We start from the raw sequence: 16,742 nt of genomic DNA, 5'->3' as shown, positions 1-16,742 counted from the left end.
CCACAGTCTGCTCTGGCTCGTTCAAGAACACAAATAGCGGATTTCAAAGAACACGTCAATGATGCAATAAAATACTCTATGATGAAATCCTTTTGACATGTTTATGGCATAATTTGAAAATATAAATTGATATATTCCACTTCGATTAGTCATTATGGCCTCTTACTTTGGGACTTCAGATACTGAACCATACAAGCTATATGAGATATATATTTAAAACTACGGATTAGGTGTTTTTGCAATCATTTGTAACCCATTCAACCTTCGGACCCAGTGTAATTTTTTGGGATGATGTAACATGATCTCTTGAAAGGGAAAGCGACTTTTTGGTAATTAGAAAAAAATGCCTAAAAAGAACTAGAGTCCACATACGCGGAAATCACATTGTAGGCCACAACAGTGGTGTTACCAGGATGCCAGGTGTGGGTGGGCATTAGTGGGGGGCAAAAAAAAAATATTTTTTTTAAAGCTACAATGCTCAATTAGGTCGCGATCCAGCGTAGGACTACTGCACCTTAAAACATGTTTTGTTTTCTCCTTGAGATAAAAGTTGATTTTATTTGACTTAGAACACATTCATAACTGCACAGCATGGACATGCAGGTGACGTTTTTTTTTTTTTTAGGTAACCTATTGTGGTTCCTCGGCTTTATTATTATTATTATAGTTATTCTTTGTTCCGCAGCCCCTTTGAGCTCAATTTGACCCCCTTAAAATGCACCAAAATCGGCAGTCAAGACAGGTGCAATATTTGATACCGTGTAAAGACAAATGCACTATGTAGCGCCCCGTGGCAGTCATTCTTTGTCCCGCCGACGCTTTGAGCCCTACTTTGACCCCCTCAGAATGCTTCAAAACTCAGCAAACTCAACAGCCAGGTGAACACTGGTGAACTTTCATAAAATGTATTTTTAAAAAAAATTTTAATCCAAATAATCGTAAATGTGTGTAGCGCCCCCAAGGAACAAAACATTTGATTTTTTTTTTTTCTTAAAGGTGAAAGAGGAGGTAACAATGCAAAGGTTAAAACTTAGGACACATCAGTACTATATGTATGGGATACCATACGCGGTGCCCAGACTGCCGTTAGTACTACATCCAGTTTTCTTTGGGTGGGCAGAGCGTGTCCGTGTCCCTCCCCCCTGGTAACGCCCCTGGGCCACAATATGAAATTTGGTGAAGTAATACATGACCCATCCCAGATAGCAGACCGACGATGAAAAGATGTTGGCTCTACATTCCGCGGTCTGTCTTATATCGTTGAATGAACGTCACTTTTGCACCCTCACTTAATGCTGTTTCAACGTTGAAATCCTTACAAAACTTAAACCTCATTTCGATTATTAATAATATTGGAACAACGCTGAATCAATGTTATGTTTTCGACCAAAACGGCCGCTTATCCATAATTCAATGACTTTTCAATCATACAGTATTTCCCGGTCAATCATAAACTATTTGTCAACATTAGTTCATCAGCTATAAAACAATGTTAACCCAACCATCGCCTGACATACCATAGAACAACGTTGTTTCAACGTCACTTGACGTCGAAAATTTCGATGTCAACCATACTGATGATTTTGATGGAAAACGTTTATTCAATGTCAGTCTGCTATCTGTGATAATACAATGTCGACATGTTAGGCTATATTTATATTATTTTTTAAATAAAATATGAAATAATGAGTTAATAAAATGTTTAATAAAAAATGAAAACGAATATTCTCTGGTTTTGCTCCCAGTAACTCTTAATAAATAAAATTGCATCAATAATAAGTAACATTTTCTAAAATTGTTTTTAATTTTTTTTTTTTTTAATAGAATATTGCAATCTTAGCTTTATCAAGCTTTTTTTTTTTTTTAAACATGAAAATAAGACAATAATTACTTCCTTTTTATATAATACAAAAAATACATATTTTTTTCTTTTTTTAAGTACAGAGTGATTAAAAATGAATGCCAAAATCATCATGTGACAGATCAAAAAATATATGAAAAAAAAATAGTTACAGAACTCTAGCTTGGACACATGTTCAATATACCCAACAAATAAGCCGCACTGGACTATAAACCGCAGGATTCAAAATGAGGGGAAAAAAGTAGTGGTTTATAGTCCGGAAATTAGATAACTTCAATTTTTCAAATCAAGAATGCAGAGGTGGCCATCACCAACACTTGAAATACAAGAAATAATACTTGGAAGTTATGTTAACACATTTGCCTATGCCAGTTTTGTAATGTTTTTCCATTTTTGACACATCGCATGAGTTAGGCATTCTTTTTTAATCACCCTGTAAATAGTTACGATAAACTCATTACCTGACACTGATAAAAATAAAAGTCCAATTCATTTCAACTCGGAGGACTGGCTGTCAATGCTCATCTTGCAGTGTCATTGATGGTGCTAGACATTATTCATTGCTAGCCCTTCCAGTCAAAGTGGATTGGACAACTAGTATCGTCAATGGCAGCTATAGAGTGAAATGCCCTGATAAGTTAACTGAATTCCATTATTGTCAAATACATTTTGGCGTAAGTTTGATGCCAGTGGAATGTTCGGGAAGCACAGATTTTAGCTTTATGAAGTTCTGATTACTCAATAACCTAATCGATCCTTCATTTATCAATATTATATTTCGTGTGACTGACCAACTTGGTATTAAACACCTTTCATCTTTATTATAAGCCGTTTTCTAATTTCAAAATAGAGAGTTTTTCTGTATTGTTAAATTTTGTGGAAAACCTGTACCAAAAGCGTTTCCTGGAAGTTTGTTATAGCCGGCTTAGTTTATTTTTCATTTTACTGTGTTTAGGTGTAGCAAGAATAACATAAGTCAAAGCCGTTTTACACACATAAGCACACTTTATATACAAATGGCAACAACCGCAAAGGGGATATACCAAAACTGTTCCAGTATTAAAAGGCATTCAGATCTATCATTCTGGATGCAAATAGTTGACCAAGACAGTTTAAAAAAGAAAAAAGCTAATTTCCATGTCAGTTGTTCCAAAGGCAGCACGGGGGATTAGTGGGTGGCATGTCTAGCTCACAGTTCCAAGATCCAGGGTTGGAATTCTTCTTAGGCCTTCCAGTGCTTATGTGTTTTTCACCAGGTCTAAAGGAATTCTCATAAAACATTTCAAATTGTCCTTATTGGTTAACGATACTTTAAATTGTAAATAGGTATGAACCTGGGTCTGAAATAAGCCCGTCCCAAAAAACATTTTTTACGATATATTTTCCCAGGAACATAAAAAATATAAAACTGTATATAAAATAGTATTTGTATCTGCAATAGTGGCTATTTAGTCACTAGAACCGGATTAAAGTCAAAATATGCTATATCGTCCAACGTTGTCCTCCTCATCGTCTATGTGAGTATTTGTGTCATGCAGCCTGCTTACACGGAGAGAACAAGGCCGTGTGAATGATTGTTGACGACACGTTATCACATCCTGAAAAACTAAACTTTTGGCTTTTTCATATATTGGACATAAGTCAATATAGTAAAAAAGATTGTTGGCCATCTTATATATCGGACAATAAGTATAGTAATTACTAATTACTGTGACAGGCCTAGCCCCCTCCTAGTCGAAATGGATTGTATGTCTATCAATCAAGGGCGTAGGTTTGGTATCAAAGTTGTTAGGGACAATATAACGGCATAACCTACATGTCCACTTTTTGCTGGGGGCAGGACATTAATAAGACCAAACAACAGATTGGGTGAACGGGGGTCAGGGCTACATTTCTCATGTATATGAACCTAATTAATTGATAGGCTAAATTATCAATGCAAAATAAATCTGTATTGACTTATACTTTAATGTGTATTGGTTCAGGTGATAAACCGTTCGATTGTGACCTTTGTTTTGAAAAACTACTAAAACATTTTGAAAACTTCCAAAATAAATGTCTGGATTTTTTTTATAGCAAATTTAAATTGCAATATTTGAACATAAATTATATTAACATACACGTGTTAATCATCTCTTAACTATCCAGGAATGCAAAAAATAAACATTTGTCTTAAGACCACTCAACATTGTGTGTCTAAATAAAGAAATTAAATATAACTGAAAAAAAATTGGAGTCAGGGATCAACAAAAAAAAAAAAAGTTTAGTAAGTCTAATAAATGTTAACAGCTTCCTACTTGTATTTTGCAGGTTAGCAAATTCACAGTTTAATAGTAGGTCTGTGGCCGGACTTCTGGTAGCAAAATTAGTAGTGTGTTCCCCACTTCCACAACATTCTTTTTATATTACAGTGGCTACTACTGCTAGTGGTCGAAACAAAAATTCAAAGGGATCGCAGGAGGTGGCATGTTGTCGACATGTTGCATTTTTGTGAGGGCTGGTGGTGCGTGTGTTGGGGGGTGGGGGGTCAAGTCATCAGCCAATCGCAAGTGCGTTTGAGGGGAAAAAAATGGACTGGCACATTCAGCAAGTCAAAAGATGTAAATGTAAGTCTGAACATAATGCAAATCACTTAATAATGGTAGGGTCAATTCTATCCTTACAACATTTGGGAAGACATTCTAAATTACCTATATAACTTAAGTTATTATATAATGCAAATAAGGTTGCTTAAAAGTTGGTGGGGACAATTTGAGCGTCCTGAAATGCTGGTAGTGTTATGTCCCTGGCGTCCCAGTGCAAACCTACGCCCTTGCTATCAATTAATTTCTGACATGAATACAGCCACTTCTTCAGCGTGTGAAATGTGATAGCTAAAAATCATCATTTTCAACTAATTCTGGCAACATTTTTGCCATCCATAAACTGAGAAAGCTCCAATGTGGTCTCCTAAAATGAATGATCAGAGCCCTCAATCCTCAGTGTCCATCAGACTCAGCCAAATGATATGTTAACTCAGTTTTTAGAACTTCTGTGCTGCTTTGCTCGGTGGCCAGCACCGTCTCCACAGGCAAAGTCAAATATAAACCTTCTTCTTTTAGTTTTTTCGAGGAAGAGGCATCTCCATCACAAAAGAGTGGCGTTGATGTTTTTAAAGTCATTGAGGGATTGTTGTGTGCTTTTCTTTTCATGCTCTTCTGCTCCTGTTTGTAGGCTGCTTTCATATTGGCTATCACCTGAAAAGAGGACACGCATTCAGAATAAAATCTGTTGTTTAATCAGAAATTTTCACTCACTTGAAACTTGAAATGACAAAAGGAAATAGCAACGCTTGGTTCTACTTGATTTTTCGTGTCACCTTATTTACCCTCGATATACTTATGTCGCAATGCAAGTGAAATCGGTTACACAATACAAGCGGTCAGTTTGTTGCCCTCAAGTCAAACTACCTACATCAGTTAAGTCAACATGTCTGATCACGCTCAACAACACAAAACAATGAAGTCAGCCCACTTTGACAATACTTCTCTTGAAAGATAAGAGAAACAATTACCAGCTGCTTAACTGTGTTCTGCTGTTCCTGCATAATAGTCATGTATGTAGAAGCCTTCTCTTTGACAGGATACACTTCTTGTTCATGATCATCATATCCAAGTGGGTCATGTATAGCCTGCAAAAAAGGAAAGAGAAATTTGAGAAAAGAAAAACCATCTGTCTTTTTTGATACTGTGTATCTTACACCTAGTCATACCTGGTTTAGGGTGTTAACTTTCCGGTTGAACATGAGAGAATAAGGAGTGAACTTGGTTGTGGGGTTTATGGATGTTCTAAAGAGAAACAGGACAGGGTCCAGAAAATCATCCCAGTCTGTCTGCTTTTCCGTCACCATCTGCTCAATGGCCTCCTTCAGCAATGGACTGGTGCAGTCGTGTAGTGGGTTAAGTTGAGGCTGAGCCAGAGGAGAGACTTTCTGCAAGATGCCCCATCTGTTGCTCAGCAGATTTGTAACCTACCAAAAAGAACCCACAACACACTGACCCACCAAAGTTCCACACTTTCTCATCTTTTGACTGTTCAGGTTGCTTGATTCATTTTTGACTTACATCTCACCTCATCACAGAAGTCTGGGCCCTGTGTGCATACAATGGTTTTAGGGGCACCAAACCTGAAAACAGAGTAAAAGCATGGTTCTAAATGTTAAAAAGCATTAAATTTCCAATTGCTAGCAGTTACAATCAACAAGGAGCTTCAAAATGTGTTATGATGCCCTCTGAAGGCCATGTGTGTATTTTACTAAAAAAAAAAAAAAATCTCTGTAAATGGTTTATGAATAGACTCTCACCTCAGAAATGTTCACTAAGCAGACCCATCAAACACATTGAAAAAACACCTGCTAAATCACATACTGCAGCATGGTAGCAATACCAATTTTTAATAAATTATCAAAATGAGGGTGAAAAGTCAATTTAATGCGTAACCAATGCTATGAAACATTTTCAAAAGGCAAACATGTCTTACATATCTTCTTTGGCCATTTTCCTATATTTTATTTTTTTGTATTTTCTAGTGCTGCAACGATTAATCGATTAACTCGAGTATTTTATTAGAAAAAAAAGATTCAAATTAAATGTTGCTGCTTCGAGTATTCGTTTAATTAAAGTGGCGTTGTAATGGTTTGTTTTGAAAGTGTTTGCATTTAGATTTATTGATTTGGCTGGATACACTGCACTCTAGTCTGCCTCCTTTCACATGGCTGAATCCAGCTGCTCCCTGTTAAGACCAACCTAAGCTAAATTTTTGTTTGCGCTTTTTTTTTTTTTTTTTAAAATGCATTCGTATTTTAGTTTATAGGTATATTTTTTATATTTTTTGAGGGACTATGTGTCTGAACAATTTGTTAAGAGCACTGTAAAAAAAAAAAGTTTGCATTTTATAGCATTTAAGGTAGCGGACTTTTGCTATGCAAGTTAGACAATTGTTCTTTTGTTGTACATAGATTCTTATTTATCTTTTTTTTTTTTTTTATACCGTTTGAGGCTCAGCTCAGGTATTTTAATTTATTATGTTCCTTATCCGATTACTCGATTATTCGAACTAAATAGTTCATCAATTAATCGACTACTAAAATAATCGATAGCTGAAGCACTAGTATTTTCATATATTTGAGGTAGGAATAAATGGAATTACAGTGGTACCTCTAGATACGCAGTTATTTTGTTCTAGAAACTTGTAAGTCGAAATGGTCTTATGTTGAGCAGGATTTTCCCATAAGAATTAATTTCAATTCAATTAATTTGTTCCATAACCCGAATACCTACACTAAATCCTTTATAAATACCGCTGGTACCATTAATAATAGCAATTACACATAGCAAAACAAATACATTATAAATAAAAATCGGAATAATAATAGAGTATGATAATAATAACAATTCCTGCAATAATGTAACGAATCAGGTTTTAATGAGGCGGATGTGTTTTGCGTACTGTATCTGTGTGGCTTACGTGACAGACAAATAGGGATTGGGATGGGGATTTTACTTCATCTTTTAATGTTCTGTTGTTATTAGCATCAACTGTGGCGGACAGTACGCGTGTTGTGTTGCACAAGTTCAGAAATAAATGATTAAAAACCGGACAAAGCTGGCGATTTCTCTACAATAATAATTGTCACCTTGACTTATAAAGACTGGCGAACGGAGGTCGTAGGAAGACCGTTGAGACGGCCGTATTGTCAAGCCGGTTCACGGACGCGCGCACCACGCTCATATTTTTTCTATTATTTCCATCTTCATTTCAATGGTAAGCGTCACCTTTTTTCACCACCTGCACTAACCTTCTTGGAAATTGTGTTGATTTCCGCCGTGTGACCATCTTGCGGGAAAACAAATGGAGAGTCAAATTTTATATCGGATGTCGAAAAGATTGTGTGTTGAAGCGACTGTATGTCGAGGTACCTCTGTACTTGCAAACAGGATGGCTCTTTTGTAGTCAGAACAGTCCCAAAGCACAGAAATCCAATTTTTTGCGAGACGTATTGATATACATACGACATACTTCTCTAACTGAACAGCTTAGATTGGATTTTATGGTCTGTGATGTCACTCTACATACACGACGGAATGCAGAGCAGTTGAAAAGAATGGAGCACACTGAGGAAAGCAGCAGTATATATATACATACAACAACAAAAGTGGGGCAGGGCGAAACAAGTGCCTCTTTTATGAATTATCAGACGACATTCTTGGGGAAAAGCCCAGCATTCACACGCTGTTTGTGCACAACAGCGCTGCACCTGCTAAAGACAGTAAGGAGGGGCATATAAATAATGGCAATGCAGATAAGTAATGTCAATGTTTGTTAGCTAGGTAAACTGCTGTATACCGGCTAATAAAATGGCATAGTAACGTTGGTTCCCTACTTTGTAGATACTTTCTCGCATGTTTGGTGACTCTGTTGCAATTGTATGGCGTCCAACACTACACACGCTGGATGACGCCTTTATTACCACAGCTACCCGTCAGATGGGTCAATTATGCGCACCAATCTGAACAGGCCCAATTTCAATTTAGACACTGATTAAAAAACATGTGAATAACCAGCTTTAAAAATCGCATTTGAGGATGAAACAGATTGGAAGCAGATATGCCTGCAGTTTGAATGCAGCCTAATTGTATTTAAAATATGTTTGAAGTTTTGGACATTTCCACTAATGCACAATACAATAAATACAACAAACTGTAGATACAAAGACACATAATTATTTAGCTACTGTACTAGAAATCTTGTGAAATTTTGGAATTTCGGCATTATTTTAAGGTACATCCGTGAAAATTCTTTTCTCCCCTCCTTATGGCTTGAAATAAGGAGGAACGAAGGCCATATTTAAGTTGATTGTAGCAACTTTAAAATATCTAGAAATTCAGAACAAAGTACAGTGGTACCTCTACTTACGAACTTCTCTGCACATATTATTTTCAGGTTATGACGTGTTTGAACTGGAAAATATTGCCTCTTGTTAGGAAAAATTTCAGGTTATGGAAGGTGAAAATACTGTACAATACTTAAAGGAGACGTATGTACTTCCTGCTTTCTGCTTTTAAATGTCACGTCATTAGATCCTGCTGCCTCCGTAATGGGATTGTGCTCTCCTATTGGCCTATTGTTGATGACATTTCCATTTGGGTGTCTCAGTATGATGTGTATAAGGACAGGTGCAACAGTGTTATTGTTGTTTCACAGGTCGACGTCTGAGCCAAAAGAGCAAAAGTCCCTTTGCGTTTTTGTCTCACGAGTTTAAGCCCACAGAAGGTTATTTACATTAGAGCATAGGTCTGTCTCCTCTAGGGCTAAAGCTATCAATTATTTTAGTAATCGATTAATCTATTAACTAGTTGGTGCGAATGATCGAGTAAGCGGATTAGTAACATTTAATTAATGCGTCTCAGAATAAATTTTAAGAGATGAAAAACATATGCTTGCTAAAATTGCAGTTTCAAAAGATATTAAATGTGAATACCAAATGAAATTCCCGAGTGTTTCTTCAAACTATGCAGAATCCCACTTTTATTTAAAAATAAATTATCTGAGCTTAGCCTCAAACGGAATAAAAAAATTACTGATAATCTAAGAGAACAATTGGCTAACTTGCAGAGCAATAGTCTGCTAGCTTAAATGCTATGAAATGCTCATGTTTTTATATAATGCTTTTAACAAATCGTTCAAACACATATTCCCACGAAAAAAATATGAATATAAATCAAATATATATAAATATACCGATACACTAAATTACGAATGCATAAAAAATACATTAGCTCAAACAAAAACTTAGCTTATGTTGGTTTTAACAGGAAGCAGCTGGATTCATTCATGTTAAATGAGTTACATCATACTAACTGTTGCCACTAGAGGGCAGTGTATCCACCCAAATCAATAAAACTAAATGCAAACACTTTCAAAACCAACCATTACAATGCCATTTAATTGAACAAATAATCAAAGCAGCAAAATTTGATTCGAAGCTTTTTTCTAATCGAATTACTCGAGTTAATCGATTAATCATTGCAGGACTAGTCTCCTTGTGTTTTTGTCCATCAATGTCGTGAAAGAGGACATTGCCTCACTCGAAAAGTGAGATATTTTTTTCTTTCTGTCTTCACTTTGTTCTATTATCTACTTCATCATTACAGGTATCAACGGTTAGGTATACGGAATGTTTCAAATGTGTTTGGCTGTTGTTTTATTCCAGTTTTACCCCAATTATTAGTATGTCAGTAGTGCTTGGAACAGATTAGGGCATTGATATGAAAAAACGCATCTCTATTTACGACATACGTCTATTTAAGACTACTTCCAGAACCAATTAATGTCGTAAGTAGAGGTACCACTGTAGAAGACAAAATTATCATGTTGACAAAACCATAATTTTTATAGGCCTGTTGCGATAACAAATTTTAGTGTGCGATAATTTATCCCATAAATTACTGCGATATGCGATATTATTGCGCCCCCCCCCCTTTTTTTTTTAAACTAATTTACAATAACAGTGAGAATACAGTATATATTAATAGATCAACTACGCCCATTTAAACGCGATAAATGTTTACCCTTAAATTAAAAAATACTTAAGAAATCACAACTAAAAACAGTAGATCATGCCTCTAATGTAAAAGACAACAATATTAATACCGCACAGAAACACAGAATAAATAAAATGTGTTTTTCAAGAAAAAAATAAAATTGCACTAAATAACTTGAGCATTTAGGCACATGAAAACTCTTCCCCTCATAGCTTCTGCTATGGTGTTCCATAGGGATGCAACGATACAGTTAAGTCACGGTTCGGTATGATTTTCGATACGGGGGACACGATTTTTTGCTCAATTCAATACATTTAATGCTCTGAAAAAAAAATATCAATTGTATTTTTTTTTTTTTGCTAACGAGCAAAAATTAAATTGCCCTCATAAAAACATGCATTTCAGTGCATAATATTTATGTGCTTACTTCTTACTGATCTGAAAAAATTTTGTATAAAAGTGCTGAGAACAATCTTTACTGTTTGTCAAGTGAGGTGGGGCACACTGTTGATTGCTACAGCTCTCTTAGCAGCTAAGTTTACTACATGAGCAAAACATCCTATTTGTGGTCCGAATCCATCTGTGTCATGTACTGAATTAAGAATATTTGCAGCATTATCTATAGTCACTGGTATGGATTGATTTGGCCTGCTGAACTTCCATTCAGTCATGGCTGTTTATAATTCATCAATGTAGTATATGGACTACGTGTCCCATAATCACTCTGGGCTCACGTAGCCAATGGCATGGGACGTAGCACATCTAGTTTGCTATTTAATGATATCTAGTGTGTGCGCGCATTAAAAAAGTTAGTAAACGCCACAGAATTCACGTCTTCTCATTAATTTACTGCATAACACCAGCATATGACAATCGACTTTCATAAACAGGACGAGTTTGAAGACCAGCGCTCTTAATTTGCCACTCAATGTTCATCATTTCCATTCAACTGTGCGTTGTCAAAGTGAGGTTGTTCGTAGCAGCCAAGTCGGTAGCAATGTTTTGGCGGACTTCGTTGTAAATAACCGGAAGTGCACGCAACAGTGATATGATCTGCTGCATCATTAATCACGTTGTGACTTTCCACCTCCGTGATGAAACGTTCTTCGTCCATGTTCGCTGGTGTTTAAACCGTTAATAAGACACTGGGCTGTTGACTCCAGGCCTGGATCCGCCCATTTTGACGGATGCGTCTCAAGCAAAAATAGAAAATTGCCTTAACCATTCTGACGCAGCCGGTATATGTTGAACAGTAGGATATAATGGGAATGGATTGGCTCCGGCACTATTTTTTGCCGGAACTGGAACGAAGATGCATTTTGCGTAGTTGGTAACAAGGAATCGGAACTTTTAACAGCACGTCTGCCGCACGCGCTCAGGCACGTGCACGCGAGGCGATAAATCACAGCGGAAAAATTACCGCCTTCGTTTTTATTTATCATGCGATAAATGGAATTATTGCATATTGCGACAGGCTTAAATTTCTATAGAATTTTCAACTGTGAGAATGTGTGCTTTTACCTGGACATACATTTCGAAATACACCTTGCTACAGAGATAGCATCCATCTTCTGCACAGGAAAGGCCTCGGGCCATTTACTAAAGTAATCAATGAGAACTGCAGCATGTGTGTTGCATTGCTGGGTCTCTGGGAAAGGCCCTGTGGAACAAAAAAGAAAAGCAGAAAGCATCTCTCAAAATTGAAATTATTGACACACAATGTGGTAAAATTTCAAACAAAATGAGATAAAAACCTATGAAGTCAATTCCGACTATATCCCATGGTGCATCAACTTTGATGGGTCGGACAGTTCTTGCCAGATTTTTATTCCTCTCTGCATGCTGACATGTCTCGCATACTTTAATCTGAAAATTGAAATGATAAATATCATTATTTTTTCACTCCATTAATAAAACACAGAGAAAAATAATAAACATGTAAAATAATACCCAGTCCACCACATCCTTGATGATGCCCAGCCAGTAGTACTTGCTTTGAATTCGGTGGACGGTCTTCTTCTGACCCAAATGATGTCCAATGTCATTAAAGTGACAGTCGAGAAAAATTTGCCTCTTTCGCTCAGCCTCAATGACAACCTCTCTTTTTTCTTCTTTTTTTGGTCCAACATAATATAGCTTGTCATCTTGAAATACAGACAATTTGAAATAATGTGAGTGTAGTCGTTAACATAAAGTGAGCGTAGTCGTTAACATTTCAAGTTAGAAAAAAAGATGAAATAAATACGACTGCAAAAGTCCATGCACATTCGGTGAAAATACTTTTGTGATGTCACCTTGACGCCTAGAAAAACATCTGTGGATTTAAGGTCAATGTTTACATTTGCCAAGGGCGTAGGTTTGCATAGGGACGGTAGGGACATAACACTCCCAACTTTTCAGGATGCTCAAATTGTCCCCACCAACTTTTAAGCAACCTTATTTGCATTATATAATGACTTCAGTTATATAGGTCATTAGAGTGTCTTCCTATATGTTGTAAGGATAGAACTGACCCCTTTTTCACTTGCTCAGTAAGTCAGCCCATTTTTCCCTCAAACACACGTTTGATTGGCTGATGACTTGACAAACCTCCCCACACACACAAAGCCAGATAGAAGTACAACATGCCGCCTCCTCTGCCCCCTTCGAAGACGGGGGATATTAAAGGTTTTTTTTTGCCAGCAGCAGCCATGTAAGTAATGTAAAAAGACAACAATGTTGTGGAGGTGGGGGAACACACTACTACTTTTGCTACTAAAAGTCTCACCTGCATTAGAGTTAGCATAAAATTAATCCGTGCGGATTTCTCGATAAATATCCTATTTTGTACTGTTAACTGCAATTAAACTGTAAGAAATGTAGTGAACCAAGGTTTACCCCCTTCTCCCCAGTTTTCATTCTTATTCTATTTATGGTCGTAAAGCAGCCCAAAGGAGCTTTCATTTTTGTTGAGTTTGGCTGTGCTTGTGGAAAAAAACAGTAGTGTTTTACTTGAAGAAAAGCTTTAATTTATTTAGACAGACAATTTTGAGTGTTACTAAGACAAATGTTTATTTTTTTGCATTCCTGGATAGTGAAGGGATGATTAACAAGTTTGTATTTCTTGTGTATGTTAATATAATGTGTTCAAATATTACAATTTAAATTCCCTAATAAAACCCAGATATTTATTCTAGAAGATATCAAACTGCTTTTTTTATAGTAGTTTTTTGAAAACAAAGGTTTGAATCGAACGGTGCATCACCTGAACCTGAACACACTGCAAAAACCCACCTCCTTAAAACGGAAGAAAAAAAAACCCCAAAACTTAAAATTCCCTTATTTTCAGTGTAAATCTACTAGAAATAAGTGAAACTATCTGCCAGTACTTCAAGTGAATTTTACTCACATTTCTTAAAATAAGAAAAATAGCTAGCTGAAAATAAGCTTAAGACTTTTTTAACCAAAAAGTTTGTATATTTTAATCTTTAAAAAACTTGTTTGTCAGAAATGTTCTTAATACAAGAATAGATATTGTTCAAAACATTATTTGACATTTTTTCTTGATTCACTGTAGGTGAAAAATGACCAACTTTTAGATGTATGGGTATAATAAGGACAAAGAGTATCTGGCTCTTTTGACGGCTGCATCTAGCTCGCAGACAAATCTTTAATTATTAAAAATAAATAAAGTTTCGTTGCACTCCTTTGCGCATTGCGCGAAATGGCGACGGTCACCGGTCATATGCTGGTCTTGTGCAGTAATGAGCAGATGTGACTTGAAATATCAACCTAGATGTATGTGTGTTAGATCCCCTCAAGTCGCATGCCATTGGCTGTGTGAGCCCAGCGTGATTGCATGGTTTTGACTATGAAAGGGACAACAAGAGGGGAGGATTTATTCAAGTCCTTCACTGAATTCACTAAAGAAAAAAAAAACTAACGATGGAAAAACTTGTTTCGATGTGCACTGATGATGCTCCGTGCGTGGTTGGGGAAAAACAGGATTCGTGGCGCTTCGTGAACATGAAAAGAGACCCATCCTAGGTTTCTCAACACCTGCATAAAGCCTGACCACACCAAGTATCAAACAGACTACAAAGCCATTCGCAAAACCATGCATTACCAGATGTCACATTAATGGTAAGTAATACTGATTCATGATTACCGACACCATAACAATGTTATTTAAAAAAAATTCAGAGACCAACCCAAACCCTTGTACTTTAAAAGTGTTGAAATTGCATAAAATGCACACAATAGTTGTATTTTTAGTTTTAAAATTTATTGTATAGCGCTCACAAAATTACATTTTTAAAAAATTTGGTGTTCATGGCTCTCTCAGCTAAAAAGTTTACCGACCCCTGCGTTAGGGTACACCAGCAAACATATTTGCCGCATGAGAAATCAATTTGCTGCATTGTTACAGGCATTATTATTATTATACTGTATTATTATTCTGATTTTCATTCATAATTTATTTGTTTTGCTATGTGTAATTGCCATTTGTAATTGTACCAGAAGTAAATATTAAGGATTTACTGTAGGTTTTCGGGCTGTGGAACGAATAAATGGAATTATGATGTATTCTTATGGAAAACGACTTTTTCGACTTACAAACAAGGTCCTGGAACGAATTAACTTCGTTTGTAGAGGTACCACTGTATTTACATAAAGTAAGTGGAAGAATCTGATGCATTAAACTGTTAACTAGCCTCTAACACTCAAAACAAGATGGAGAAAATTATTTGACTAGATTTAAGAAAAATTATCAGATTAGGATGTTCTAAATTTGCAGTGTGAAAGTTGGTATAAGTGAATCCAGAATAATTTTTCATTCATCATTGAGCCTATCAATTAATTGGGTTTATAATTCAGAAATGTAGCCCTGAACCGTTCACCCAATCTTCTCTAATTAATGTTCCGTCCCCAGCAACAAGTGTACATGCAGGTTATGCTGTTATATCTTCCCTACCAATGTTGAGACCAAACCTACTCCCTTGACATTTGCATTGCACTTTTATGACTAAAACGTAGTCGACTTTTAGAATATTTGACGCATGACGATTGATAAGCTGAAACAATGTTTAAATAGTTAAAATGAAATGGATTTTACAAATCTAAGCATTATTTATATATATATATATATATAATTAACATTCAGAGCATTATAGATTATTGAAGACGTAATGCCCTTGAAAGCAATGGTGATTTCAAATGAATAAGTTTGGGAAACGGGTTTTTTCCCCAGTCAAATCGATGCACCGAGCTTTTATATCAATCCTTACCGTCGATGATGAATTTCTGTGCGTATCTTTTGAGATTCTTCTTCCTTAGGGGATTCATCGACTGAGGGAAGCATCCCTTGGCAACAAAAGTGTAAATGTCGCCTAGTTTATTCGAGCTGGAATCAACCACCTCCTCTTCTGCTACTTGCAAAGCGTCCACACTTAACATTTCTGCTGATGCTTGATTGATAGCAGGACAGAAAAACGTCAGAAAACATCCAAAAGCATTTTGAGCTAATGCTAAAACGTGCGACTGAAGGAGCCTCTTCTTCTTCATTAATGATGAAAAGCGCACAAAGGATCATTATCGCCACCAGCTGTTTCGCAATACAAACGTGTGAAGCTCCCATGGCTGGTACTACTGTAAACTGTTAAATCGAAATACTACTGTACTAGTATATGACCTCCTTATTATTATGGAAAATGCCTATGGTTCTCTCAAAACTACCTCAAACTGTCTTAATGGCAGATGACTCGGTAATATTCTTGATTAAATGTAGTAGTAAACATTGCAAAAACAAACAAGCAAAAATAAATCGAGATCTTTAACAGTCACAAAAACGTGTTAAAAATTTGTTTTATGTCCCTGAGAAAATGGCTTGTGATAGTAACGATTCCATTTTCACTCACTGGATGTGTTTGAACCATATACAAGTCTGAAAGAGTACCATCATACAATAATAATAAAGTCACTAGTATTTTCATATACAGTACGTTACAATGGTCTTCTAAATACGTCACTCACATGACTTATTTGACACTCACACATGTAGATAGAATAAATTCGTTTGGGGAAAAAATACACTTATATATTAACCAAGAAATCATGTACAGAAATAAGAACGGAAATGTTTCATCCTTTGCTGCTTTATATTATTTTTATTTATGTTTTTTTTTGTTTTTGTTTTTCCGCCGCACGCTTGCCACGTGAACCGGAAGTAGTATAAAGGAAACGCTGTGTGAACCGGAAGTGGTATGAAGGAAACGCTTTTTTTTTTTTTTTTTTTTTTTTTTTTTTTTAAATATATAATA

The 16,742-nt window shown here is 36.1% G+C and overlaps 1 protein-coding gene across 1 annotated transcript; it reads right to left on the bottom strand.

Moving 5' to 3' along the window:
* Positions 1 to 1,893: 1,893 nt before the first annotated feature.
* On the bottom strand, positions 1,894 to 16,014 carry zgc:113436 (uncharacterized protein LOC503528 homolog). Its single transcript, XM_057833004.1, has 8 exons — positions 15,711 to 16,014; positions 12,394 to 12,587; positions 12,198 to 12,309; positions 11,965 to 12,103; positions 5,972 to 6,026; positions 5,613 to 5,870; positions 5,415 to 5,531; positions 1,894 to 5,097 (listed from the first exon to the last, which is right to left on the bottom strand). Exons 1-8 carry the CDS (start codon positions 15,985 to 15,987, stop codon positions 4,840 to 4,842), a joined length of 1,410 nt encoding a protein of 469 aa, XP_057688987.1. The 5' UTR covers positions 15,988 to 16,014; the 3' UTR covers positions 1,894 to 4,839.
* Positions 16,015 to 16,742: the final 728 nt, after the last annotated feature.

Source organism: Corythoichthys intestinalis, chromosome 3 (assembly GCF_030265065.1).
Source record: "Corythoichthys intestinalis isolate RoL2023-P3 chromosome 3, ASM3026506v1, whole genome shotgun sequence".
NCBI lineage: Eukaryota > Metazoa > Chordata > Actinopteri > Syngnathiformes > Syngnathidae > Corythoichthys > Corythoichthys intestinalis.
The sequence above is the reverse complement of the archived record's forward strand: the minus strand, read 5'-3'. Positions and strand labels throughout refer to the sequence as shown.

Bases quoted from the DNA above. Each gene is read 5' to 3' on its own strand.
- zgc:113436 (XM_057833004.1), bottom strand. From the start codon at position 15,987: ATGAAGAAGAAGAGGCTCCTTCAGTCGCACGTTTTAGCATTAGCTCAA. The intron at 12,310-12,393 runs GTATTATTTTAC...TTCAATTTTCAG, and splicing joins TCAAGGATGTGGTGGACTGG to ATTAAAGTATGCGAGACATG. The intron at 6,027-11,964 runs GTAAAAGCACAC...CTCTGTTTTCAG, and splicing joins ATTTCGAAATGTATGTCCAG to GTTTGGTGCCCCTAAAACCA.